The 19,480-nt window shown below is 33.7% G+C and overlaps 3 protein-coding genes across 3 annotated transcripts; 2 read left to right on the plus strand and 1 right to left on the minus strand.

Moving 5' to 3' along the window:
- Positions 1–2,685: 2,685 nt before the first annotated feature.
- Positions 2,686–3,183, plus strand: LOC130745028 (metacaspase-5-like). Its single transcript, XM_057597180.1, has one exon. It carries the CDS (start codon positions 2,686–2,688, stop codon positions 3,181–3,183), a length of 498 nt encoding a protein of 165 aa, XP_057453163.1.
- Positions 3,184–4,014: 831 nt separating this feature from the next.
- LOC130743034 (uncharacterized) lies at positions 4,015–4,649 on the plus strand. Its single transcript, XM_057595139.1, has one exon. The coding sequence runs from the start codon at positions 4,083–4,085 to the stop codon at positions 4,479–4,481; it is 399 nt and encodes a 132-aa protein (XP_057451122.1). The 5' UTR covers positions 4,015–4,082; the 3' UTR covers positions 4,482–4,649.
- A 1,272-nt stretch (positions 4,650–5,921) lies between these two features.
- On the minus strand, positions 5,922–9,265 carry LOC130747485 (protein RER1A-like). Its single transcript, XM_057600437.1, has 4 exons — positions 9,105–9,265; positions 8,571–8,932; positions 6,449–6,629; positions 5,922–6,313 (listed from the first exon to the last, which is right to left on the minus strand). Exons 2-4 carry the CDS (start codon positions 8,918–8,920, stop codon positions 6,260–6,262), a joined length of 585 nt encoding a protein of 194 aa, XP_057456420.1. The 5' UTR covers positions 8,921–8,932; positions 9,105–9,265; the 3' UTR covers positions 5,922–6,259.
- Positions 9,266–19,480: the final 10,215 nt, after the last annotated feature.

Consider the following 19,480-nt stretch of genomic DNA (forward strand, 5'->3'; position numbering starts at 1 on the left):
ATTAAATAATTTAGTCTCTGAATTATTCATCATCTTCATCTTCTTCACGCATAACCAGACCAGATCCACTTTCGATTTTGGGTTTGTGTCGTTTTTGGTCGATTCAGACCCCTTAAGTTCCCTTTTTGGTATCAAGCTTCTCGATCTCTCTTCCTCTATGTGTGGGTTTGTGGTTTCAGATCTGATTTTCGGTTGTTGTTGGTATTGGGTTGGCTGCGATTCTATGTCTGGGTATGTGGGGGTTGAAGTGAGGCTCAATCTCATCGGCACCGTTGATGGCCAGATAGAGGAAGGGTGGTGAAGGATTCTATGGCTGCGATTCTATGTTTGCGAACTGGGATTGTGAAGGATTGATTTGGGGAAAACGGGAAACCGAAAGAAAATGAACGAACGGTGAAGGGATTTGATTCGATTCTGCAACAATTTCAAGCACAAATCTGGCGGTGTTTGCCCAGATATGTTGGTGTTGGAGGAAAGCATGTTGGGTAGGGGAAAAATTAGTAATGAAGCAGATTATTCGTAATTGACTCACTGTTTCTAGACATGGTTTTGATTTTTTACTGAAAGATTGCTTTTTGTGTTGATGAGAAATACATTGTTACATACCTACAGTGTTGATCTCATTGTTGAAGGATTGCTTTTTTTTTTTCTGAATAATGTTGATTCATAAAGGTTTAAGCTGTTCTGTAAAGGGTTGTGTTTTTTTTTCTTCCAAATCTGTTGGTTCTAGTGTTTGTGATCATCTTCAATTGATGGTTGATTTGAGATCTGAAATTGATGTATGGGGTGGGGTTGGTGATGTTTTTGGTTTGCTTCTGGGTTTTCTAGAGAAGAATATGAAGATGATGATGAAGGTCCTTTGAAGAAGATGAACATTCATCAATTTCAAGTTTTTTGTTTTATTTTCTTATTTCTTATTAATTTTTACCTCAGAATTCGTTAAATATTGGATGGAATTGGACTGAAGATCATTTTTGCAACCGAGTGTAAACGTTAGGATGTTTTATGCTAATTTTGAAGTTTGGGGACGATTTTCGCAGGAAGGTCAAAGTTGGGGGACCAAAAGTGCAATTAAGCCAAAAAAATCTAAATGCAATCTGAACATGAGCATTGAAGTAGGGCATAAGTGTCCGCTCATGCCTAAGGGATGAACAAAGTAATTTTTCATAGTATTTTATTTTATTTATGCAGTTTGTATGAGAAAGTAGTATTAGGTCAAAATTCTTGTCTTCTTGAAAAATTAGCAAAATTTCATCCCCTGAAGACATGATTAGATATTGCACCTTGCGGGAAATTCAATTCAGGATGTGAAATGCTTTGGCTGGGGCTACTCTCAAATAGGGAGACCCATGTTTAAAAAGGGCACAATAGAGACTTATGCTGCTTTTACTGACTTGAGTCTTATACCTAGTTTTACATATGAGTTCCTTTCTTAGGATGGAAAAATATTGGAGGCATATGATGCAGAAAGAGCTAAATCCATACATTCCCATCCCATGGCTGCAGCATTTGGAGGCATGTTGGTAATGCCCTGATAGTGTTTCCAAGACTGAAGATGGTTATGACTTATGAGGATTGTGAAAGTAGAAAGAAAAAAATTGAGGAGAGGAATGAAACCAATCACATTTTCTTAAATTAGAGTGTTTTGTTGTGTAGAAAGGATTTAGATGACAGAAAAGATAGATAAGAGGATGCATGATTCAAATTGAATATGGTTCTCATCATCCAATGTGAAATAACATTTTTAATCTTTTTGTGGTTCTTCAAGTTGGAAAGCATCATGAGGGGTCTGTCTTGTTGGCCCCCTCTAGCAGTATTAAGCAAAGGGCAGATGCCTCCACTGCAGAAGCTTTGACACTAAGGTGGGCCTTTAAAGTGGTTGGTCAAGCTGGGTTTTCTGGGCTTCTTGTGGAATCTGACTCCCTAATTGTGTCTCGTGGCTATTATTGAGGGATGCTTTACCCAGATATCCAACTCATTATTGATGACTGTCTCATGCTGGCTGAGGATTTAGTTATTCATTCTGTGTCTCATGTTTATAGGCAGCAAAATAATGCTGCACGTGTGCTGGCCAAGTTAGCTTTTTCTTCTTCTGATACTGTTTGGAGAGGATATGTCCCTCACATTGATGTAATCCTGGCTGATTCTTCTCTATAATGATATACAAATCTTTATTCAAATAAAAATAAAAATTGATATGCATGTCCTGTGTAAAAGAGAATGAAGCCAAGCGCTTAATATATGTATTTGCATTTATTTTATGTTTTTTGTTCTTAAACATATTGTGTTTGGATGTGGTGTGCACCATCTGAGCTAATTTTTTTAAGTGTGTGAAATGCACCTTAATGTCAAATACATGATAGAATTGTAGCTAGACTTAGCACCGGAAAAAAAGAATGATCAAAGGAAAAAAATGGTTAGCACTGGAAATGCTTGATTTAGGCAGTAACTACAAGTTTATTTTGATTGAACAGTTATTAATTATTTCATGGATCTCTCATTAAAAACCACTCCTCTCATTAGATAATGCTATCTCGAAGACGAAAAGCTGACCAGAGTTAGAATTAAATTTTGATGCATGACTCAACTCACTCATGTCAATTTTTAAAAAATAATAAATTGAGAAGCATGCTGGCCTCAACGATTATGGTTTATAGATAGATCCTCCCACCAAGCAAAGCCTTTATGCAACTGCAACTGATTGCAGTTTCAACAGTGAAGATGAATAAGAAAGCTGTGTTGATTGGATTGAAGCACACACGGATGGATAATGTTGATGATGTGAAAGGGAAGATATTGAGGATGAAGAAATTCCTGATGGATCTTCGAGGGTTTTCAGAGAACAACATCACTCTCTTGATTGAAGATGGAGAAGAAGATGAAACACAACCCACTCATTACAACATACGAATGGAGACATTCCATTTGGTTGATCTTGCTAAACCAGGTGACGTCCTTTTCATCCACCTCATCGCCCATGGCTGCTCTGATGGCTATATCACTACTTCTGATAAAGTACCCATCCCAGATTGTCATTTCAAGGGTCTTCTAAGGAATGTTAGAAAGGGTTGTGCACTCACAATTGTATCCGATTGCCTAATTCAACATCAAAATGACGGCGTCTTCCGTGAGTCATTTAGAAAAATGACTCACGGTGATACACTAAAAAAATTGTGTGTATAGACCATAATGCCCTCATCCTCAAATATCTCATTTCTTCTCCTACGATTTCACCACCACCGTTTCCTCCGTTTTCTTCGGTTCAACCACCATTTATGGCTCCTCTCCAGCTTCACATGCTACCTCCCCTCTCTCTCCCCATGGACCACCAGATCTGTTATCTGTCTCCGGCCACCGTAACTGTCTCTACCAGACAACCTTCGACGATGTCGTTGAAGAATCCTTCAATTTATTATGGCAGTAATCACCAACCCTCCTTCACCTTCTACTAACAATAATCCCTAACCCCCCTGACCTTCAATTTCTTCCACCAGAAATCCCTAACCTCTTTTCACCTTCAATTTCTTCCGCCAGAAATCCCTAACCCCCTTTGACCTTCAATTTCTTCTACCAGTAATATGAATTCGTATATGGCTAGGTTGATTTTATGATTGGTTAGTTCAGTTGTCGATTTCTTACTTTCAGAAACACACTCGTTATATCGTTTTTGAAAGGGGTGAAGAGGACTTGACGATGGACTATGGCAGCGGCGTTGGCCTTTGAGCCGCCGAAGCCAATTTGCAGGGTAGTAAAACGGTGAAAGACAGTAGTTAGTACCTGAATCCAACCCACCTCTAAAGTGACGGCGACGCGTGGTGTTAAGAGGCTTCGCAAAGATGATCGGCGGCGAGATGTGCTGTACGAGAAGGAGAGGAGAAAAGAGAGGGTATTTTTGTAATTGGAAATCTTTAATCACAACCCTTCATTATTTAATTATATATCTAATGGTCACAATTGAGTTTTCCCTGAATGAACCACCGTGGTTCAGTTTTTCACTGACACACAGAAGCCAATACCATCAAAATTCTGTTTGTTGTAGTACTCAGAACAAACCAAACGCACATGATAAACTCCTGGCCAGTATGGGGTATTTAAGTGCGAGACCCACTTATTTGTCTCTGGTTGATATCCTCAAACCAAAACCAATTTTCCGGAAGATAGTGTCATCCATTTTTCGGAAGAGCAACCTTCCTAATACACCTGTAGTTCTCTTCAATGCTTTCCGAAGCCAGGAACCCGAGGGAGCCTTCGATAGACCAGAGTTATTCTTCCCCCCACCGGAGGTAGCTACTCCTCCTCCTAATCAATGCGGATTTTATGGAGGTTTTACCAGTGCCATTCTTGATATAATTGAAGAGACTCAGGGACAAGTTACGAATGTGGAGCTCGCGCGGAAGGCTATGGAAAAAACCAGGATGCAGGTTGTTCCCGGACTTCATTGCAATGACTCCCACCATGCTTATGTTCCTTTTATTTGTTGAAACACAAATGACAATATGTTAATTCTGTTAAGTACTTAATCCCAATGTTCAAGGGGTTAATTGTGTGATTAGTTATGGCTTACCAGATTAGTAAGCTAGTTAGGTGAGTGGGTCTATATAAGGACCTTATTGTATCTTTCTCTCACTATTGAATAATAGAAATACTTTTCTCCCCATTCTGATTCTTCTCTCACGCTCTCTCTTTTCCCTATTCTCAAATTCTGGATCATTCTCAAATTCTGGTTTTGATCCATTGCTGTGAATTTCATTCTTGTTCCGAACAAATTCTGCTGAGAGAAAGTAGAAAAGAAATGTATTGAGTTCTTCATTAGGATTCTCCATGACTTTATATACAAGTTTCTGCTATGTAACTGAATCAGAAATAACCACTAACATCTCAGTCTAGCTAACTTACTAATAGAAACTTATAATACCAAAAGAAGGCAACCTAAACTAACTAGGTACATCTTCAACAGATATGATGGGAGGCAAATAGGGAATGATGTTGGGGGTGTAAGTGGACTTTGTGAACTGACTGTCAATCTTTCTCATTAAATTCTCTGCATGATAAGGTTTTTTGTCAGATGATCTGTTCTTGTTTAGTTATTTCAGATTTCGTGTGTTCTTATTCATATTTGCCGATTCTTACTAGTGATTCAGTTACTCTCGGCTTCAAAATCTTCTTATTTTTGCTACGGTTGTAGTCTGATGACAGCCTTTGGTCTGAATCATGTTTTGTTTTGAGGCTATATGCCATGTATGTAACCTGTGATTTTTGGCACTTTACATCTGCTGATATCAAAACTATGTATAGGTTCTTGCTTGGAAATATTCAAGAACTGTCCTTTGAGGGGTTTGACACCCTACCTCAGGCATTAATTATCAAGGGAATAAAAGATAAATGGGGTGAATTGCCATTTTCCACCTCAAGTTATTTACCCTTTGCAGCTTATTACCTCAAGGTACTCACCCTTTCTTTCTCTCGATTTCAAATTGCCGTCCCTGCCTGCGATTTGTGTTACTGAAAGCATGTGAACGCTCAAGAGATCAATGTTCTCACGATTTGATGCCTTTATAAAAATTGTATAATTGTTCACATGCAATCCAAATCAGAGCATTATTAGTACTCTGGCTCTTCGAGCCTTTGAGTTTTCCACCAGCCCTTAGGCAATTCCCTCCCTGTTCACATCCATTTTTTATACTTTTGACAATTTGATTAAAATATTTATAAAAAAAGAAATCTAAATGCAATCTAAACATGAGCATTGAAGTGGAGCATAAGTGCCCGCTCATGCCTAAGGGATGAACAATGTTATTAAAGACAACAATTTTGCAAATTATTTGTTAAAACATATTGAGTAAATTTATATGTTGATTTGCGAATGTCAATAGTCCAATTAACAATCGCAATCAGAGACAGAATATTCAAAGATCCTGAACTGGAGAAAAATCAAATAGTTTCCGTATGAAGTTTGTCTTGAAATTATGGTAGTACAGGGAAAGATTGCAGCATCGCAATACAATACTAGACTAGTGATAAAATCTAAAGGGAACCGAATACTGATGTATATCAACAATGAAGTTCACTGCCAGCATTACCACATCTTCTGGTATCATAAAACGATTGGACACACCAAAGATTTTCTGTAATTACCATATTGGCATCCATAATATGACTACAAATTCCTTCTAAAGGAGAAAAATCAACTACCCCTGAATAATGCCCACAAAACCTAACTTTGAGATCAGTATTCTTTAAATCACGACACAGCCAAGCTTTAGTCTGCACGAGAGCCGCTGCTACTTGCAGAAGATTTCTTGCCACCGTACTTCTGTAACATATTAAAACAATAATACATTAATACTGTTATCTTCCATGCGAATAACACAAAATAAATCAAACTTTGCTTCTTCAGGACTTGGTGTACAAACAAATATGATGAAAGGAAAATTAAGCATAAGAATACCTGCTTTCCAAGGTTCAATGGAATATATTTGTATTTGATCATGTGTGCAATTTGGCGCCTCATTGTTAGGACAAACAGAACGATCCAGTAACAGAGCAATATTGGCCAGAAGACAGGAACATCAAATACAGAAAAGAAAGTCATCACAAAAGCTATGCAGAAAGCCTTTGTGAAAGAATACCTGCAGCCATAACAATAATAAAATATCACTATTCTCTTACATCAACGAAGATTCCTTTAAACTGTTTCCCAACAGAAACAGGACGGCTTTAGCAAGTCAACATTGTAAATTACATTATGTGTCAAATAAATATAAAGTTTTAGCGCATAATTAGAACTATCCTATTCAGGGAAGCTGACCTGTACAAATAAACTCGGTCACAGCATCAAAGTTGCTGAATATAAAAATCCTTATTTGTGAGGACATTACAGTCATACCACAATGTAATATCCATTCAAACAAGATTTGTTCCGTAACATGACATCAGATATCATCAAGGGTAATGGGATATTCACATGCAAAGACGGCCATAAAATTTGGGAAAGGGGGAATACAATGAGCAAAATTAACGATGCCTATTTGAAAGATGCAGTATAAAAATTTAGGGCCGGGGAGGGGGATATAACACTTGAATACTAAATTATTATGGAAATTTGTACTCTTCAAAGGATGTGTGCCCCATTTTATGAGCACCTAGTTCGTACCTGCACATATATCATGTACGTACAGCCCCCTATATAAATTAAGAAATTACAGGGCTTAGTCTTTTAAGGTATAGAAAGAGGGTGAAATTATAAGGTTTAGTCTTCAATGTAAAGAAAGAGTTTAAGGGAATACGGAAAATAAAGTTGTATCAATAAACTATATTGAGTGTGATCTTACAAAAGGCAAAGCAGTTGCCTTTATTTATACTAATGGTAGACTCCTAATCCTAATTAAATAAGGTAACATAGACATATAAATTAGGAGATAAAAAAATCCTGATAAATAATTTAAATTACTCTAAAATACGATCAAGATATTATAAGATATCTTTTAATGTTCTAAAATCCTTTTAGTCATTTGGATTATTAAAATCAAGCTGTTGAGGAAGTGTGAAATTCTTTGACAAGGAAAAACTGCCCTCATAGTTAAGGCCATATAGTTCTTTGTCTCAAAACTTTAAAAATACCTGATTGATGAGACAAAATGAGCTTTAGAAGTGACAGTTGGACTAAGTTAAGAAATCAAATTGCAAAAGAAAAAAATAAAATAAAAATGACAAACCAACACAATCATCTGACAACCAACACAAACATCTGACGACCAACACAAACAAATTGAATGATGCATATCAATATGAAGCAGATACGTACCTAAGTTTTCAATTGACACGTCAATATGATATTTAAGTGGCAGTTCGTTCCATAGAAAATAATGTGATTAAGGAAGTTTGTTTAAAGATACATCTTCAAGAAGGGAAAATCCATTGATGTCATCCCCACACCTATTCATGCCATCCCTATGCATACCACGTGTTAAGATGCCATATAAAAAAATGTAGACCGCACTTTTAAGTTGCGGTAAGGAAAAAAATGCACACCACACTTTATATTGCCATATGCATTTTTACATTTTTTTCATACCACATTTTTAAGTCTGTACTTTTAAGTGCGGTATACATTTTTGGGAAAGGTGGTGGCATGAATAGCGTAGGGAAGACAGTAATAGATTTTCCCCTTCAAGAAAGAAAAGATCACTTCCGTGTATGCATCTACTGCCACGTGCAAAGACCAAAAACTAGCAGCCAAATGCAGATGGTGAACTGATTACGAATGCTGACATGCAGTGGAAGTGGGGAGCAACTGATTAGCTAAATTGGGGAGACATTTTCTAGACAGCTATTACCTTCCAAATACTCAAATGGAGTTCAGAAATGATGGAGTCATATCAGTTACAACAGGATGATAAATTAACATAAAAGAAATCACAGAATGTTGAATCTCACATATAAAAAGACCGAGTACGAATAAGCAGCAAGCCAATATGAACACGAAACCCCAGATTCAATCAGTGACAATGCAGCATTAATATGTTAACTAAACTAATACACCTACAACTATAACAAAATTCCTAAATTACCAGAACTTAAACTCAGGAAGGCGGCGAATGAAGGGTTTGAACTCGTCGGAGCCTTTAGTAGGCAGCAAAGGGCCATCAGAATGCTCGACCTCAGGATCAACCAAAGGTGAAAGAAACCCAATCAAGAGGTTGAGCAGGTAGATTCCCAATCCATAAGACACAATGTAAAATCCCTGGACATAAAAAACCCTCAAAACATAGATCGAGGCGATAACCACGGTCCCAATCCATCTATACGTAGTGTGCGGGGTAGATTTATCGAGATAATACTGGAACATCTTTGAAAATTCCAGCCACCATTGGTTCACGGGTGCAGCAGCAGAGGCACTGCTGCCTCCAGTTCCTTCCATTCAATTCACAATCTGCAACACAACACAAAACAAAACAAGCAATTCATTCCAAATCTGACGATTATAACAAGAAAATCAAGGGAACACGGTGTCGTTTGGATCAAGATCTGTGTAATTTGCGGAATCGGGAAACCCTAACAGTAATGGAGAATGGAATCGCGGAGAGAGAGGAAGAGAAGCTGACCTGCGACGACGGTTATCAAGCTCGGGAATGGAGAGGATTGAGATTGATGGAGGAACCGGAGGAGAGTTTGCAGATCTACAAGGAGATGCGATTATGCGAATATGGCTTGGATTTGTTTACGTTTTTTTTTTTTTTTTTATCTTGTGTGTGGTGTCGTTTATAGAGTTTTTAATTCTGTGATTGGTGACTTGCGTGTGGGTAACCTTGAACGACACCGTGTGATGAATGACCTTGGCACGGATCAACGAAGGAAGCTCGTCTGTGATTGGAGCATAGTGGAGGTGCATATATAGGAGGTTAGTAGTCTTAATCACTCGTTATTTCGGTCATAGTTACTTTGAGTGAAAAAACTAGTATTTTAATATCAAATTTATATTTAGATTCAATACTTCTTAGATAAATTTAAGATCATTCATAATTCATGTAATCCTCCAATAGAGTTCCTCAAGCTGAACGTGGATGGTAACCATCGCGAGGATGCAAGCTCCATGGGAGGCGGCGGGCTCCTTCACAATAGTGCAAGTAGTTGGGTGATTGGTTTTATGTCGAATACGACGAGGGGAGCCCCTTCTTTGCAGAAGAGCTAGCTATGCGCGACAATCTTCGTTTGGCTTGGGAGCGTGGGACTTGTAAGCTCGTCTGAAAATCAGACTGTTTAGATTTTCTTTATGCATTTAGGTGGTCAGACAACATTGACGTGCACATTCATACGCAGGTGCTAGGTGCTGCAAGAGATCGTGGAGTTGTTGCGTAAGAGTTGCCGAGTGGAGCTGGTTTGGGTGTTGCGTGAGGGGAACTCGGTGGCGGATCGGCTGGTTAAGCAAGGCTCTCATCATGTAAGATGTATAAAAATGTCCAATAACAACTTAGACTTAGTCGTTTCATTTGTTTTGTCATTTTCTCATGTATAAAAAATATCATGTAAGATTTTAAAATGTCCAATAACAAATTCTAATTAGTTACTAATATAAAATTGTTGCCCAAAATTAACAGTTGGGTTTACACCAACCAAAGGCCAGCAAAAAGTTAAGTGTCAAAAAGAAAGAAAAAAATATTTGCTTATGTTTAGGGCTGCACGCATGTGGGTAGACGAAAGTTATATTTGAGTTTCAGGTACGTTCAATAACTTTGGAAAGGGAAATGTAATTTTTCAAGGCACTGGAGTTTAGTTAGTGTTAAATGAATATAATCTATATCTATATATATTAGAAAAGAAGAACTTCTAGCATGATGTGTCGTTCTCACAGGCCAAGTTAGTGACGTGTCGCTCCCGGATTAATTTTCACCTAATATTTTACATGTAAGCTCTTTCTCCTTGGCCCCACTTGCCACATGTGCCCTGATTTTTCATTACCTTATTTCTCCTTAATAAAAAAATACATTTTTAAATTTTAGATTTGATTAGGATTTATGTTTTTTATTTCTTGATTTTATCTTAATTTATTTTTGATTTATTTTTAGAGTATTAATTAATTTTTATTGAATTTTCGGATTTTTAATTAATTTCGGATTTTATGAGTTTTTATTGTGATTTGCTAGATTTTGATAGTTTTTATCTATTTTTATTTAGTACATTTTTAAATTTTAGATTTGATTAGGATTTATGTTGTTTATTTATGTATTTTATCTTAATTTATATTATTATTTATTTTTAGAGTATTAATTATTTTTTATGTTATTTTTATTTAATTTTCGGATTTTTAATTAATTCCGGATTTTATGAGTTTTTATTGTGATTTGTTAGATTTTGATAGTTTTTATCTATATTTATTTAGTACATTTTTAAATTTTATATCAATATATATTAGAAAAAAAGAACTTCTATTAGGCAGATTTAGTGACGTGTCATTTTCACGTTAATTCTCAGAAAAAAAATTCCACGTGTCATTTTCAGGTTAATTTGCATAAAAAAATACATTTATAAATTTTAGATTTGATTAGAATTTAGGTTGTTTATTTCTTGATTTTATCTTAATTTATTTTTGATTTATTTTTAGAGTATTAATTAATTTTTATGGTATTTTTATTGAATTTTCGGATTTTTAATTAATTCAAGATTTTATGAGTTTTTATTGTGATTTGCTAGATTTTGATAATTTTTATCTATATTTATTTAGTACCTTTTTAAATTTTAGATTTGATTAGGATTTAGGTTGTTTATTTCAGGATTTCATCTTAATTTATCTTATTATTTATTTTTAGATTATTAGTTAATTTTTATGGTATTTTTATTGAATTTTCGGATTTTTAATTAATTCAAGATTTTATGAGTTTTTATTGTGATTTGCTAGATTTTGATAATTTTTATCTATATTTATTTAGTACCTTTTTAAATTTTAGATTTGATTTAAAAGATTTTTCCTAATTATCTAAGATTTACCTAGATTACTCCTTACTAAATTTATTTCATCATGATTTAAATAGATTATTAATATCTGGAAAAAAATTTCATAAAATTTTAAAAGATTAAAAAACTAAAAATTCAATAAAAATACCTTAAAAATTAATTAATAAAAACTAACAAATCACAATAAAAACTCATAAAATCCTTAATTAAATAAAAATCCGAAAATTCAATAAAAATTAAATTAAATTTAATTAATACTCTAAAAATAAACTTTTTTTACCTAAAATTTATTTTCATAACAAATCTTGAAACCAATTTTTTAAATTTAATTTTAAATTTAAGAAACTTTGTCATAAAATCTTAAAATCTTAAAAGATTTGCCTTAATTATCTAAGATTTACCTAAATTGCTCCTTACTAATACTGCATCAGTCATCTCCTCCCCTACATGTCTCTACTGTGAACCGGTTGACATGGAGGAAAAATGAGGAAGATTACTCGAGTATGCAACTTGCTTAATGTGGTGTTGATAATTGAGTAAGTTGATAATTGTGTAAGTGTTTGACATAAATGTTTATGCTTCGCTTCCTAAAGGTTTTTTTGTTGCTGAATTTGATTGACCTAATTAGTGGGCACTATATTTAGTAGTGTTGATTCAATTCCTAAAAGTCATGTCCTTTAATTTTCTCTTAATTTGTTCATTGTTCCCTATTTTGTGATTGTTTTGTTTAATTTCATATATGCTTTAGTATTTGTTGGTGGTCTCTGTGATGCTTCCATATCTCTTAAATAAACTAATGTTGTGATGTTTTCTCTTATGCAACCCTTATTCTGAATGTTCTTAATCGGCCAATTGATAGAAGACTTACATGCTTTTATCCTTCCCATTGCAAGTTTATTTAATTGCATCATTATCTTCCTGTTTTGGTTGTCAAAACTTCATCTACAATGTCAGCATCATGAAGGCAGAGAAACTCTTTCAGAAGAAGGGACGTCCAACAAATTTGACCCAGGATCCTAGATAAAGAAATGAGATTTAGGTAAGATACTTATTCACATGATTGCTTTCAATTCCAGATTTTGCTATTTTTCTTATTAATTAATAGCTTTTTTTTGTTGTCAATTGTAAATCGCTTTTAGACATAGCTATAGTCTCTTTTATTTTGCTTTACTATCTCAATAGTGGAAGCTTTTTTTCAATTAGTACATGTGTTAAAATTATAAATTTGCTTAACTAAAGGTCTAATTCTATTTGATTTTCAGGCAGTTTCCTATTTGGCTCAAGAATGTTTGGGGTTATGGTCCGAGAACTGCATCTTTATACCTGTCACATCCATGGGTATTAGTTGTACTCATAGCTGCATCTTTATAACTCACAAGTTACATTTAGTTTGTTTTCATAACTGATACTTGAACTTTTGCTTAGTGGGAAGCAAGCCTTAACACAGTTAATGAGCTGAATGGAAAGGGAATGTGGATAAGGAGAATGAATCATATAAAATTTCCTTATTTTCATTCACCAATTTATGGCCTTTGCTCTTGCTATCTCATTTCTTGCTGATAAATTTATAACTACTGATTTGTGTTGATTTTGGATCTTAGAATTATTAATCTGATCAAATAAGTAACTTTTCCAGCATGTGGTTCATTATACTTTTCGTCTCCATTTTTTTACTGCAATTCTTGATCTGATGTGAAATGGGTTAGGATATAAGATTGGTGGCAGAATGAATAGTGTTTGGTTCATATAATGAGGATAGGGACTTTGCTGAGCTCTATGGACATCACTTCTCATCCCAATTTTAGGTAAGGGAAGAAATTTATTATAGCCTTCACACATTCTGATTGCTTAGTATAAAAAGATTATTAACTCTTATCCGGGTTTTATGGACTTGCATGTCTGCTGCTCACCGTTTTTTTTGGTAATTCAATTGTTTTCCACTACCTAAACATTATTTCATTGTTCCTCTCAATCTATTTTGTCCATCTCACGTGTGCAATGTAAGCTCTTGCTTGGTTTGCAATTTGGTTTTGCATTTTTTTTCTATAACAGATGCATCATCTTGCACAATTTAATATCATTCCCAATGTTGTAGAGTAAAAGAAATACATTGATGCTCCCAACTACTAAAGAAGCATGACGATAATTGATGATATGTGATGGATTTGCAAGAAATGGAGCATGAGTTCTACACCAAGAATAGTATAAAATGTGTTATTCTAAATACAGTTGGTGGCTACTATACAGCTCTAAAGGACCACACTTCTTGATAAATGATGGCAAAAAAGAGCATGCAAAGATCAATGTTTGTTGTAATGATGTTTCAAGGTGTTGCCACTTATGTATAAGTAAATCCTTCTCCTATTTTGACATGTGTTACACTGAAAATTTTAAAATCTTCTTTTTAACTTTAAAGATTTTTTTATGCATATGTAACGTGACATATTGTTTTATATAAAAAGTATCATTATATTTTTTTTAAACAATCATTATACTCTAATATTGTGTTAAATTACAAATAAAATCAAATGAGATACCAACCGAATGCATTCAGTTATAAATGGAGAGGAGAAATTTCTGCACCAAAAATTTATTACCAAAACAAATCTATGTTGGCTCATTTAAAAATTTTAAATATGAGAAACTTTTTCATTTTAGAGATTTCTTTATGTATATGTAACGTGAGATTTTATTTTATATAAAAAGTATCACTATATTTTTTTAAACAATCATTATATTCTAAACTAATTAATTGATATTATGTTAAATTTCAAATAAAATCAAATGAGATACCAACTGAATGCATTCGGTTATAAATGGAGAGGAGAAATTTCTGCACCTAAAATTTATTGCCAAAACAAATCTATGTTGGCTAATTTGAAATCTATGCAAAATTATTTTTGTCGGTTTAAGGTTCGTAAATTTTGTACAAAATCTGATATACTGCTATTTTATGGCTTCAAATAAACAAAATGATGTCATATTTTATGATTTATCTTTCACAACCCTAATTTGTGCTACTATCACATTCTTTTTTTCCCATGATTAATATGTGTTTATCATCTGCTTTATTATAATTGTTCTTACATTCTTAGTATGTTAAATTTTTTATAATTTAAAATATGATCGATGTATCAAATACTATAGACACATTCTTTTTTTTTTTCATGATTAATATGTGTTTATCATCTGTTTCATTAAGATTTTTCTTACATTTTTAGTATCTTAAATTTTTTTATAATTTAAAATATGATCGATGTATCAAATACAATAAACATATTCCCCGTGCAACGCACGGGTAAAAAGAACACTAGTTGAAATGCAAACATAATGGAAGCAGGGTAAGTTATACACTTGGGACATCCATAACCTTTTGATCAATTTTTTTTTTCTCTATGATATCTCATGCATTAATTGATTTCATAGGTCACATTATATACTTAAAACATCATTTGGACTTTAGCACCACTCAAGACTCATGTGTGCTAGCTTATGTAGAATCAAGTTACGACCAAGCTTATTGTGGACTGTAAACATTAAGAACTCAGTTTTGTTGCACATGATGGTGATAATTATGTCTTTGACAATTAGGTTTCAAAATGCTAAGATAAAAAAAATGCAAGGTCGCTCTTTGAGCATCAACATCATTTTTTTCTGGATTGCTCACTTATAATTCATGAAGAAGGAGTTTCTCTACCGTTGTAGCGACATAGTACGTTCCTCCATCTAAACAATGCAAAGTTGCTGCATAGAGCAACTTAAAAGATAAAATTTGATGCAAAAATATGATTGATTTACTATACACAAAGAAATGTTTGTGTAAAGTTGCACAAACCTAGGTTGACCTGTTATCACAAGTTTACTAGCAAGTCACCCTTTCTTAATTTAAATTGGGTTAAAATAAAAAATACAAAAAAGACTAAATCTGCCATCACCATCCTTAAACTTCTTTCATCTAAACTCTAAACTCTAGATATTCATCTCACTCTTCATCTTCTTCATTATGCATCAACTAAAACATTTTTCAGATTAGAACCCCCAAAAACCCAGACCACACCACCACCGTTGAACCAACACCGCGCCACCACCACCAACCCCAGCCCACACCGCACCACCACCCCCAACCACCACCAAGTTTATGTATTTTTCTTTGGATCTGGCCCTTGTTCAACATTGAAACTCAAAGATGAGAAAAAAATGTGAAAGCTTCAAGCTTTTCACCCAGATCGGAAAAGAAAGCTTCAAATCTGGCCTCAACATCTGAGTCAGTGGCACGCTATCATTCCTCCTTGCTCAAGCCCAGCCGCAGCTCCAGGTCCTCTTCCATGGCATAATCGGTAAATCGAAAGCTCATGCCCTTTCCTACGCTGCAGTTATTTTGGTTGTGGGAGCAATGAACTTGACAAAACCCAGAAATTTCAGGTTTGCACCGCCAAAATGAACTTGGGTGATTTCAGGTTTGCACCGCCAAAATGAACTTGGGTGATGAGGTGGACCTGGAGGATTATGTTTCTCGACCTGTCAAAATTAGTGTTGCGGTGATATCTGCCATTTGTCAAGAAGCAGGAATGTCAATGTCCATTGTTAGAGCGAGAGGAAGAGACGTGAGTTGAGGCAAGAAACGCAGAGCTCAGAAGAAAAACCCAGCTTACACTCAACAAGTTTCTACCTTGCTTATTCGACTTCTTAGTTTCTTTTTCAACTGTTATAGATGTTGTGTAATTTATTATTTTAGCACAAATTCAACTGTTAATTTTCCATTGATGATACTGACTTTGAATTTTACAAGTAATGATGAGGGTTTTCTAAAAGAGTTTTTCATTTGTGGTAGTTTTTTTAGTTGCAGAACTCATGTAGTTAAAGGGTACATTTCAAGAGTAGTGTCTGGGTTGTGTAATATTTCACGAGAAATTATGCTATATGTTTTGTTCTTAATTTCTCTTCTTTTCTGGATTTTATTGTTAGAGGATGTAGGTGATACTAATAAAAATTAGAGATTAAAGACGATGTGATTATTTTTTTTACAATAATTAATTTCATTTTAAAAAAATGATTTAACTTGTTGTAACTTGTGATAACAGGACAACCTAGGTTTGTGTAACTTTACACAAACATTTCTTTGTGTACAGTAAATGAACCCGCAAAAATAATGTTATTTTAATATGGTAGACCGTGGGATCCATTTAAGAATTTTTTTATATTTGTTGGGTTGGAGTAAGAAGTTAATACAGTTTGTCAAAGTGGTGTAGATGATATAGTATTATGATAAATTGTAAAGAATGATGTAAAATTTAAATTAAAAACTCTAATGAGTGGCTTGGATGATGAAACTCTTAGACACCTAAAGGAAAATCTCTTAGTTTGACAGTAACAGATCCAAAAATTATAAGTTATGGGGGCAAAATATACATATAAGTTTGTGGGATTAAAAGTAGCACATTACTTTTAAAAACTAGTAAGATAAAACTTTGGTGGGAGCAATACTTGTACTAAGCTACTATTAAAATGTCATAGTCATATTTATACCATTAAAAAATTATACACTATTTGAGAAATGTAGTGGGGGCAAGAAACACTCTCACCCAACCTATACACAAAGAGGAAGGTTGTGAGACTCACCTAGATGATTTGACATTCCAAGAAACACTCTCACCCAACCCTCAAGTGTCACCTTATTATTGATTTGGACAAAAATAGTAGAAGCCCATTTTGATTTCATTTTTTTATGGAGCCCCATTATTGAAAGCCTTTTAAATGCTTATTTTATTTTTATTGTTTTTTAATCCCTCAATAATTGTTAACATAAAATTTGAATACATATACCATTGATTATCATTTTTCAAAAAAATTCGAAATACTTACTCATTTCCTATAATTACTCCTTATGCATGGCCATGGACTTTACCAGATTAGGTATAATATGCTTAATTTTCTCATAAGGGATTACATTATGCTCCTTATGCAGGGCCCTGCACGTTGTGAATGAATATTTAATAAGTTGGCAAAAAATATTTTCCACATATAATTATTTAAAATGTTGCTTATATTTTTAACCCTAAATCAATCAACCTTAAATGCACATGTTATTAATAGTTGTCCCTTATTTAAGTGGAAATTATGCAATAACTGATACACTTTTGGTCAATGCATTTACATAATATGCCTTCAATTTCATGTGGGACATATTAGGAAAAGTAATCAGTTTTTATTGGCTGCTTTGGAAGATAAGTGCGTTGATTTTTTTAAGGATAAAATTTAGGTCAAGTTCCTTACCTCCATTTCATCAAGTTCATGTGTAAGTTTTCGAATTTTGACAATAAATTCTTAATAAATTGCATTTATTTTTAGAAATAGTTGCACATGTGTCATCACATGATTGATAAACTTGATGAAATGAATTTAAGGAACTTGATATAAGTTTCTCATTTTTTTTAATCCTTGTTTTGGGGTGCAATCGCCGTTTCCCCCCCTAAATTTATCATCAAACAATTAAACAATCATAAATATATGGGAAAAATAGGCCCCACGTTTTAAAACTAATGTAAATCTTTAAGATGATGAATTTTTTTCTCCTAATTAACGTTTAATACAAACAAATGATGGAATTAATTTTCAACTAAAATATAATCAATATATTCAAAATGTATTGTTTCATAAGAAAATAATATCGAAGATAATAAATTGCATTCTTTCCAACATTACCTTATTTATTTATCATTCTTTCCCTTATATATTGCTTTTTCCCTAACCTATTTCTAACCTTCTTTGGTCTGCTAAAAAATTCATCCACCATGAATGAAGAATGGTCATGGCTGAACTACAAGCATTGAGTTCTTATCCTAAGTTACAAGTGGCAGGGATGTTTAAAATCACAACTCCTCTGAATTTCCCTTCTCTTATCGTATCTTAATAATTAACCTTCTATTTTATTTTGCTTATGCAGCTTCACGGAGTTATTTCGAGGATGAGCTCAAAGATCAATGGACGTTGATTGACCCTGTTGGGAATACTCATGTTGTTGTATACAACATGAATCCTTCGGATCCTAAATTGACAGACGGATTTTATGCGTTGCGTGACTTCCACTTGTCTTTAGAATGATGATTTTAAAATTTTTTTAGCCCCTCATTAATTGCTAACATAGAATTTGCACATTAATGGTTGATTATCATTTTGACCATTTTAACTATTTAATTACAAATAACTGATGTTTTTAAAACTAGATCCTTGTGTTTAAATAGAATTACTATTTTTCAAAAATAGTCGAAATATAATTATTTTCATTTTGCTTGATTTTTTGTTTTTAATGCTTGCAGCCCATTTTGCTTGATTTCAAGATTCAAATTCAGACAAAATTTAATACCGATAGTAATTATGAGTTATTGATTTTATTTATTTGATTAATTCTGTTTGAATGATCCAAAATAAAAATTCAAATTTGAATGAAAACAACAAATTATAATTGATTCCATTTAATGCTTGACTTTTATTTATACCGATATTAATTATGATTTTGATTTTGATTTTTTTTGTTTTGACCAAGGTATTCCTACAGCCGACAGTCGTGAGACTAATCCCTCGCCCCACGGTCAGCACACTAAGCGGTAGGGGGCTGACCAATGAATTTTTTCTATGATTGATTAAATATGATTGAATACTCTAAAATAAAAATTTAAATTTGAATGAAAAAGTCAAATTAGCATTGATTCTATTTTATGCCGTCGAATTTGAGCATGTTCGAATGGAAAAAAAAATTAAATTTAGTCATCTTATTCAAATTCAAATAATTTCGGTATTGAAATTGGAATAAAAAAAATATTCGAATAAAAAGTCAATGAAATATTCTTTTCACCTTTTCTCATCATTAACCCTAATTCCAACTTATGTATAAAAAAAACGCTAATTCCAACTCAACTATATATACTCCCTTAAGCCGCCCCTATCCTCCATCATTCCAGATATTTTTATTGTTGATAACATAAAAAGATGTCAAGCAGTTTATTGATCATCTAATTTGAAGGTTTATTGA

The sequence above is a fragment of the Lotus japonicus genome, chromosome 3, assembly GCF_012489685.1.
Source record: "Lotus japonicus ecotype B-129 chromosome 3, LjGifu_v1.2".
NCBI lineage: Eukaryota > Viridiplantae > Streptophyta > Magnoliopsida > Fabales > Fabaceae > Lotus > Lotus japonicus.

What these genes read in the sequence shown, in the direction of transcription:
- LOC130743034 (XM_057595139.1), top strand. Translation starts at nt 4,083, where the DNA reads ATGGGGTATTTAAGTGCGAGACCCACTTATTTGTCTCTGGTTGATATC.
- LOC130747485 (XM_057600437.1), bottom strand. Translation starts at nt 8,920, where the DNA reads ATGGAAGGAACTGGAGGCAGCAGTGCCTCTGCTGCTGCACCCGTGAAC. An exon ending in CTTCCTGAGTTTAAGTTCTG is followed by an intron (nt 6,630 to 8,570) that starts GTAATTTAGGAA and finishes TTATGGCTGCAG; the next exon opens with GTATTCTTTCACAAAGGCTT. An exon ending in CATTGAACCTTGGAAAGCAG is followed by an intron (nt 6,314 to 6,448) that starts GTATTCTTATGC and finishes AATATGTTACAG; the next exon opens with AAGTACGGTGGCAAGAAATC.
- LOC130745028 (XM_057597180.1), top strand. Translation starts at nt 2,686, where the DNA reads ATGCAACTGCAACTGATTGCAGTTTCAACAGTGAAGATGAATAAGAAA.